This window comes from Rhinoraja longicauda, unplaced genomic scaffold (genome assembly GCF_053455715.1).
Source record: "Rhinoraja longicauda isolate Sanriku21f unplaced genomic scaffold, sRhiLon1.1 Scf001745, whole genome shotgun sequence".
NCBI lineage: Eukaryota > Metazoa > Chordata > Chondrichthyes > Rajiformes > Arhynchobatidae > Rhinoraja > Rhinoraja longicauda.
Genome location: NW_027602960.1, coordinates 1 through 9533, shown reverse-complemented (window position 1 = coordinate 9533; position 9533 = coordinate 1). Strand labels below are relative to the sequence as shown.

At 43.1% G+C, this 9533-nt stretch overlaps 1 protein-coding gene across 1 annotated transcript; it reads right to left on the bottom strand.

The window, feature by feature from the left end:
* Window positions 1-600: 600 nt before the first annotated feature.
* On the bottom strand, window positions 601-9163 carry LOC144591758 (PH and SEC7 domain-containing protein 4-like; the record flags this gene model as incomplete). Its single annotated transcript, XM_078395790.1, has 4 exons — window positions 601-941; window positions 2115-2258; window positions 4171-4315; window positions 9018-9163. Coding segments are annotated over 4 exons (681 nt in total), but the record flags the coding sequence as incomplete, so codon positions are not given.
* Between the last annotated feature and the right edge of the window lie 370 nt (window positions 9164-9533).

Sequence of the window (9533 nt, the reverse complement as noted above, 5' to 3'; positions counted from 1 at the left end):
ACTTAGATTGTGGACACAGCCAGATCATCATTCATACCAATCTTCCTTCCACTGACTCCATCTACACCTCACGCTGCCTCAGCAAGGCCAGCATCATCATCAAGGACCAGTCTCACTCCGGTCACTCCCTCTTCTCCCCTCTCCCATCGGGCAAGAGGTACAGAAGTGTGAAAACACACACCTCCAGATTCAGAGACAGTTTCTTCCCAGCTGTTATCAGGCAACTGAATCATGCTATCACCAACTAGAGAGTGGTCCTGTGCAACTATCTCCCTCACTGGAGACCCTTGGACTATATTTAATCGGACTTTACCTTGCACTAAACATTATTCTATTTATCATGTATCTGACCACAATGGATATTGTAATCATGTACAGTCTTTCCGCTGACTGGTTAGCGCACAACAAAAGCTTATCACTGTACCTCGGTACACGTGACAATAAGAAACGACATCACATGACTGAGCCAGGAGGCCACATTATCAAAATGTGGAATGTGCAAACGCAACATAATAAAATGACCTTTAAAATTCATGATGAGATTAAAAAAATAAAATACCTCCCCCCCCTCCCCATGTTTGCCCCCATTTTACCCAATATTTTCTTGACCATTTTCTTCATGTATTTGCTTACCGGAGTCAGATTTCCACAGGTCACAATCCTTTCTTATCAATGTATTTTTGATACAACTATTTTTATATTAATTTTCTATGCCTGCTCGGAATAATCTTCCTGTAGGTCCTTCGCTCAGATACATTTCTCTTCACCTTGACAACCGGTACCTGTTCTTGGTTGAGAGATGGACTGGAATGTGATTTTTTTAAGCTGCATTCTTCTCCTTCCAAGGTGTTAAACAGCTGGGCTTCCAATTTGTCCAGATCATCACTGCTTTCTTTCAGCTTAATTTTTAGAAGCTTCACATAAGTTTCAATTCGACACTTCTGCAAAAAGTAAATGGATTTGAAAATCATCAAGTGTTGTTTGGTGAATGACGAAGTGGAAAGGATCAAGGCATAAGTGTAGCCCAAATACCATCATGTACAGCTTGATTTCCACATTGGAGGATGATTTGGTAACGCTGAAGAGTGCGCAGAAAATATTTGAGGATTCAGAAGCTTCCCGCTATTAAAAACTACCCCCAAAACTGCTCTTCCATGTTCCATATCCTAGTCCCTCCATTTCTCTAATCTTTCCTCTTTTCCTGAAGTTAAACACTCTAATATTGATTTCACTATAAATGCAAGTTGTTGTTAATCCTTTGCAGATTAACCACAAAGTAATTCTGATGTAAAATCCCCCACCTGTTTTTTACTCTCTCCTGATGTTACATGATCTGTTCAGTATTTCCAGCATTCTCTTTCATTTCATGTTTCCACCAACTGCTCCCTTTGGCATCTCACAGTTGCCAACTGTCCTTATTCATCTCCCTCTATCTACAGTACTCAGGCCAGTTCAGCAAGGATGAAATCTCTCTCTCTCTATCTCTATCTCTCTCTCTATCTCTCTCTCTATCTCTCTATCTCTCTCTCTCTCTCTCTCTCTCTCTCTCTCTCCTCGCTCGTACCAATAGCATTTGTGTGACCTGGACAACCTTGGCCTCTATGTAGAAACAAAGAACTGCAGATGCATATTTACACACTAGGACACAGAGTGCTGGAGTAATTCAACGGGTCAGATAGCATCTCTGGAGAACGTGGATAGGTGATGTTTTGGGTCAGGACCCTTCTTCAGACTGATTGTGATCGGAGGTAAGGGTGTGAAGAGAGAGAGGCAGGACAAAGCGTGGCAGGTAATGGAGGTGGAGGGGAGAAATGGGTGCATGTTCAGGTGGGGGGGGGGGGGGGGGGGAGGAGAAAGGGCTGAGGTTGTTAGCAGTTACTTAAACGTGGAGAATTCAATGTTCATACCTCTGGGTTGTAAATCCATCTGCCATTTCTCTGCCCATATTTGTAACTGATCTATAACCTGCTTGTCCTTTGACAGCCTTCTTCAGTGTGCACAACTCCACCAGGTTTTGGGTTGTCCGCAAGCTTTCTGCCCAACCCATCTTCATTTTTCATCCTTCACTGTTATGTATCACAAACCGAGCTCGTACCCACATTTTAAAACCTTACCTCATATTCAAAATATTCCTGCTTCATTTTGTACTCCTCAAACTCCTTTGCTTTGCTTTTCTTGTCTGGAACATTCAGCTGATGATCATCAAGGTCATCCAAAATCGACTGCAACATGGAATCATGAGATTCAAGCTGTGCCTCCTGAAACAAAGCATCAAGTTAATCGATGAGACAAGTGTGTGTTCTGGGATCAGTGCCTCAGGATACAGGGATGCACACTGGAACTGGTAGGATAACTAGGGTGGGGGCGGGAGGGGGGAGAGAGGGAATGCAGGGCTTATTTGAAATTAGGGAAGTCAATGTTCATACCGCTGGGCTGCAAGCTGCCCAAGCGAAATATGGGATGTTCCTCCAATTTGTGTGTGGCCTCTCTCTGGCAGTGGAGAAAGCCCAGGACAGAAAGGTCAGTGTGGGGATGGGAGGGGAAGCTCAAATGTTTGGCAACCGGGAGAATGCGTGGGCCAAGGTGGGCTGAGTGTAAGTGTGCAGCAAAACGATCGCCCAGTCTAGGGGGGACATCTGACATACAGGAGCCCACACAACGAGCATGGTAGATGTGCATACTGTCAACTTTCAGAGTGCTTTGTAATCTTTAACTTTATTAGTTCAGTTTATTTTATTGTCACGTGTACCGAAGTACAGTGAAGAGTTTTTTATTGCACGTTAAGCAGTCAGTGGAAAGACTATACATGATTACAATCGAGCTGTCCGCAAAGTACAGGTACATGATAAAGGGAATAATGTTTAGTGCAAGATACGGTCCAGTAAAGTACGATTAAAGATAGTCCGAGGGTCTCCAATGAGTAGATGGGAGGTCAGGACCGCTCTCTAGTTGGTGAGAGGACGGTTCAGTTGCCTGATAACAGCCGGGAAGAAACTGCCCCTGAATCTGGAGGTGTGCGTTTTCACACTTCTGTACCTCTTGCCTGATGGGAGAAGGGAGAAGAGGGAGTGACCGGGGTGAGACTGGTCCTTGATTATGCTGCTGGCCTTGCCGAGGCAGCTTATTATAAGTAGTAAAACTGATGTTGTAGAGATTTCTGACTTCTGTGTGATCCCAGTATAGGTAACTCCTGTGATGTGTCCATTCAGGTAGCAAACATTCACACTTGCAGAATTCACTAATCAAAATTTGAGATCTCGGGTAAAACTCGGATTCCTACAGAATTTATTTGATCAAAAGTAAATAAATACAAAATTTACTTTACTCAGCTTGCATTTCTGGATGCACATGCCGAAGACGTGACTTAGCGTTGTGGAAATTCACAATCCATTTTCTATTAATGCCACCCCTCCATAATGCAGGGTCACATGTAACAGAGCTAACCCGTACAATAGGTTTGTTCACGATTGCTTCAGCTCCACTCACTTTGCATCAACAAGAATGAAGCAAAATTATGGAAGAATAAGTTTCTAAACTAGTGATCCTAACTCAGCAATGTCATAAGCTGAAACATTTTTACTGCCTGTGTTTGAAGAATAAATATTGGCCAGGATATTGGGAATAACTCCGCAAATACTTTCTCAAAGTGCTGTTGGATCTTTCTACATCCACCTGTTGCATTTTAATGTCTCAGCACCATGATGGCCCATTATAGTGACACTGGATGCGTGATCTCCTTCATTTACACAAGCTTATGATTCAGAGTCGAGAGTCGGCCTGGCTCTGGAGACAGAAACAGGAAGACAACTGAACAAGGAACGGAAGAGGGAGTTCTGCAGTGACCAAGTGCAATGCAATGCGTTATGTCAAAGGCAGACACATAAAAAAGAAACTTACCTCAAGGAAGAAATAATTGAGGGTCAAAGATATACCCATTCATAGCAAGCTTCTCGTAATGGAAGATAAAAAAATGTGGGGAAGGTGACATTTTACAGAGAGATGTCCTCTCGATGGGAAAGTGGACATGTTTGCACCCGAGCAATGTTACCCAATTGACCAATAATCACCACATCAGAGGATTTCATAGCTGCTGCTATTGTTTTGGAAGGAGATATTTTGGGAGAAATAACACAGTCAAACTAAAATATGTCAATGCACACAGAATTGTACCTCTTTCTGTTTGGAGACAGTGGCTGGGTATATTGGTCGACTAAACTTCCTCTTTGAACCAATAGCTGCTGGGAATGGAGGTGAAGAAAACATGGCGGCCACGAGATTGATCCGGGTGATCCACGAGTTCATCTGTTCAGCATTTCTGTTGGAGGCAAAACGCAGATTATTGACGGACTCTGAGAAACTGAAGTCTGATTGCTTTCAAATTATTTTTTAATTGCTGATTGGTTGAGGAGCAAATGCTTCTAAGTGTGAGGATCAAACAAAACGAAAACTGGTGCTCTGACTATTATTTCGAAATCCACAAAGGGGCATAGATAAGGTAGCAGGTCATGTTCTTCTTCTCAGGGCAGGGAAGTCTAAAACTAGAGGGCATACATTGAAAGTGAGAGAGGAAAGTTTTAAAAGGGAGCCGAGGGGCAAAATTTTCACAGCTGGGTTGGCACAGGGAGGGACAGAGCAGGGTACAACTACGATGTTTAAAGGTTATTTGGACAGGTGCATAGATAGAAATGATTTAGTCAAGTCAAGTCAAGTCAATTTTATTTGTATAGCACATTTAAACACAACCCACGTTGACCAAAGTGCTGTACATCAGTGCAGATACTAAAAAAAGAACATACAATGGCACACAAACCTAACAACACATACATAAACAGTTCACAGCACCCCCTCAGAGGGCCTCAAACGCTAGGGAATAGAAGTAGGTTTTGAGCCTGGACTTAATGGAGTCGATGGAGGGGGCAGTTCTGATGGGGAGAGGGATGCTGTTCCACAGTCTAGGAGCTGCAACCGCAAAAGCCCAGTTACCCCTGAGCTTAAGCCTAGACTGCGGGATAGTCAGTAGCCCAAGTCGGCCGAATTTAGAAGAATATTGGCCAAACGCAGCCAAGTGGACTAGGTCAGATGGGCAACTTAGTCGGCATAGACAGGTTGCCAAAGGGGCTGTTTCCATGCTGTAGGACTCGATTGAATATTATTCCATTTAATACTAAAACACATTTTGATTTCACTTTTTTTAGCGTTACATAGTGATGCAATAAATTTTGTTCTGGCCATAAACCTACCCATACCGCTGGCCCTGTTGTTGCAGACCCTAAACCCGGTTCCAGCTCGGGGCCTTCACAGCCCTGACCCTGACCCTGACCGTGACCCTGGCCATACACCCACTTGCAAACAGGACCCATACATAGATACATAGACAATAGGAGCAGGAGCTGGTCATTCAGCCCTTCGAGCCAGCACCGAAGATTCAATGTGATCATGGCTGATCATTCACAATCAGTACCCCATTCCTGCCTTCTCCCCATATCCCTTGATTCCGCTAGCCCTAAGAGCTCTATCTAACTCTCTTTTGAATGCATCAAGTGAATTTGCCTCCACTGCCTACTGAGGCAGAGAATTCCACAAATTCACAACTCTCTGTGTGAAAAAGATTTTTCGCATTTCAATTCCAAATGGCCTACCCTTTATTCTTAAACTGTGGCCCCTGGTTCTGGACTCCCCCAATATCGGGAACATGTTTCCTGCATCTAGCGTGTCCAATCCCTTAATAATTTTAAAGGTTTCTATAAGATCCCTTCTCATCCTTCTAAATTCTAGTGAATACTATCCCAGTCGCTCCATTCTTTCATCATATGACAGTCCCGCCATCCCGGGAATTAACTTTGTGAACCTACGCTGCACTCCCTCAACAGCAAGAATGTCCTTGCTCAAATTAGGACCTCAACTCGCATCTGGACCATCGGGATTTCCGGACAATTGGAAAATGTATTATTGGATTTTGTAATTAGATTTAGGCAGTTTCATTTAGATTAGATTAGCTTCATTAAAGGGATAATGTTGATGATAAATAGTATATATTTTCAGGATGTAGGATATCAGTGGATGTTGTTTATCAGAGTATTTGATGTGGTTTCACATTAAAGATTGCCACATATTAAAATGTTTTAAGTTGGGTGTAATATATTGGAATGGATAAAGAATTGATTTATGGCAAAAACAGAATGGCGAATAGGGTAATCTTCAGGCTGGGGGTTGATGAAGCATCAGTCTGTGCCACATGAAGAACAGAGTACCATCTGTTCTGTTTGCTGATGGTACGCAGATTGGCAGGAAAGTGAGGGTACAAAGTTTGTAAATTGACACGGCCAGGTTTAGTGAATGGACATGCAGTTCATAAATAGAGTCGAATACATTAAAAAGTGAGATTATTCTTTCTGGAAGGAAGAATATTATAAAATGGTTATTTTTGTAAAGATGAAAAAATAATTAATGTTAATGTATAAAGTTAGAGCATGCTGGTAGGCAAAATGCAGAGATTTGTATGCATTCTCTACCCTGAGGGCCTGTGGAGGCCCAGTCATCGAGCAGATTGAAGGTAGGTTTGGGCACCGAATCAAAGGTGTGGAGATGAGGAAGGTGAACCTGATGTGGCTCTTCTTGAATGACGGAGACTCGAGGATTATTCTTGTTTCTGTTCCTTTGATGTGAAGCTTTTGGCATTGGTACAAAGCTCTCGGGGTCTGGTGGATGTGAGAATATGGCATCAGAGTGGTTAACATACCAGATTAGCATCCAGAGTTCTAGACCTTTGAATGAGACATTGAAATCTGAATCTCACCGTGTCATAGAACGTAGAACATGTCAGCTGGGAAATTTAATTTAAGCAATTAACAGCCAGTGATAAAAGCTAGTCCCAATTAAGAACCGTGATTCTGTTTACAGTAGAATCTTTTTACTGTCACCAGTTTGTCATAAAATCCCATCTTGTTCACAAATGTCTGCAGGGTAGGAAGTCTGTTGTCCTTCCTTGACTGTCTCCGCACCAACGAGTATGCTTGCCCTCAACGGCCTTCCTAGCACACACTGATAGATGGCATTGTTAGTGACATTAGTGATAAAAATGTTTGTCATGGCACTCCTGTCATGATTCACCGTTGGTACCATGGTACTCCTGTCAAATTCACCGTTTACATGCATTAAACTCTAGGTTAAATGCTTTACCTTTTACCGTTTACATGCCTTAATCCCGTCTATGTGTATTGTATTGTATTGCACTGTCTAATTGTATTGAACTGTACCGTATTGTACTGCACTGCCATCCCCTGTCTATACGCTGTGCATTGTACTGCACTGTGGCCCCCAGGGACACTGTGTTTCGTCCCATCCGTTGCATGATCTGTAAGGAGTGGAATGACAACTAAACTAAACTAACTAACTAATTTGTGGATTCTGATAAAAAAGTCATTGACATGAAAGGGTAACTGTATTTCTCCCTTAACAGATACTGCCAGATTGCTCAGTATTTCCAGCATTCTCTATTTTCACTTCAGATTTCCAGCCATTTGCAGACTTAATGGATTAGGTTTCTTTTCTTGCTAGCAGCTTTTTTGCAAGTGTGAGATTCTAGTATCCAAATGTGGGCCAAGTGTGACGGGCCAAGTGTGACGGGCCAAGTGTGACGAGCCAAGTGTGACGGGCCAAGTGTGACGGGCCAAGTGTGAGATTCTAGTATCCAAATGAATAATACGTTTAGAGACACAAGGAACTGCAGATGCGGAAATCCTGAGCAAAACATGGGAGGTACTGGAGGAACTCTGGGGGTCAGGCAGCATCTGTGATGGGAACAGATTGGTGAGGTTTCTTCAGTTTTGTTTTTTTGAATACTTACAGAGTTTCATTATGAAGCTTCAGCGGGCATAAGTCAGCGGGCATAATTCAAACTAAAGAGCAATACACCTTGAGACAGTGACATTCCGATACTTTAATTTTATGTCATTGCTTCAGGTGTTAGCAAATATATTGGTTTAATTAGAGAAAGGTTACAGATTGCAGAAAAATCATACAATGGAGAAGTGGAAGAATGGACTGGTGGAAGAAAGATGATCGGCAGTGAAAGCTGGTGTCTCAGTTGGTGCTGCAGAATATGGCCAAGAATGTTCAGTGCCATGCACAGTCCAATAGGACTGTCCCCCGCACAGGAAGAACAACAAGGGCATCTTAGCGAGGAGCCACTTGCTTTTACAGTAATGAAAGCTGCTCTGGCCCAAGGCCTACTTTTGCTTTGCTATCTTCATAGCAGCAAATGTCTAATTACACACATTGCTGCTATTCACATGCTTAATGTCACTCAAGATTAATGATCTGCTTCATCTATTCAGTGTAACTCATAACAGCAACAATCTCTATTTGCTACTTCCCTTCTGCAGAGATGAACTAAGCATCTCCAAAATGCACATTTTCAGACCGTAGAATAAAGCAAATGACCCACCAATCTATTTAAGCCCTTAACCTCTCCTTGTATTGATCTTTAAAAGAAATTTGACAAGCCATGACTAAAAAGCTTCTGAATCATCAGATTATTTGTGAATTATATTTCAATTACAATTACACAAATTAAACAATGGAGTCAAGGCTGTCCATTACAACAGTACAGTGAGGCACTTGATAGAGCTGCCGCCATGTTTGTCCTTGTGACAGTGTGGGTTTCCCCCAGGTGCTCCAGTTTCCCCTCACACCCAAACGGTGTGTGGCTTGGCAGGTTCATTGCCTCTAGTGTTTACGTGAGTGGTATAATCTGGGAGGAGTTAATGGGAATATGGGGAGAATAGGGTACAGGACAGAATAAACCAGGCAGTAGGCTTGCTCTGTGAGCCAACATCAATTACTGAAAACATAAATTGCTTATCTTATAAATCCTTGTATATTTAGCCTTGCTGGGGTTCATTATTCCAGTAATTAACAACAAATAAGAGGTCAGCAAGGTGTTCTGGAGGAGGAGCGCTGTTGGTACTATTTGTCACTCTAAGTTTTTGTTACAGCAAAGCTAAGATGATACTTACTGAGCCTGGAATAAAAAGATTCGCCAGTCAGCAGTCTGCAGACGGAAAACGTGAGGGCGTTTGTTATATTCGGCAGCTCTGATTGCCAGCGAGTGGTGGACACTGATTGCCTCCTCTGATGACTGTTTATCAAGCCTGTATTCATCCTAGGAGGAGTAAAGACACGTTGCATTTCATTGCTTCTCGAATGACTAACAGTTTATTTCGACTTTAAAGATATAGCATGGAAACAGGCCCTTCAGCTCACTGAGACCACGCCGACCAGCGATCCCCCCCTACACGAGGACCTCCTGCACACAGGGAACAATCTACACCCCATACACCTGCACCTCCTGCACACTGGGACAATCTACACCCCATACACCTGCACCTCCTGCACACTGGGACAATCTACACCCCGTACACCTGCACCTCCTGCACACTAGGGACAATCTACACCCCGTACACCTGCACCTCCTGCACACTGGGGTCAATCTACACCCCGTACACGAGGACCTCCTGCACACTGGGGTCAAT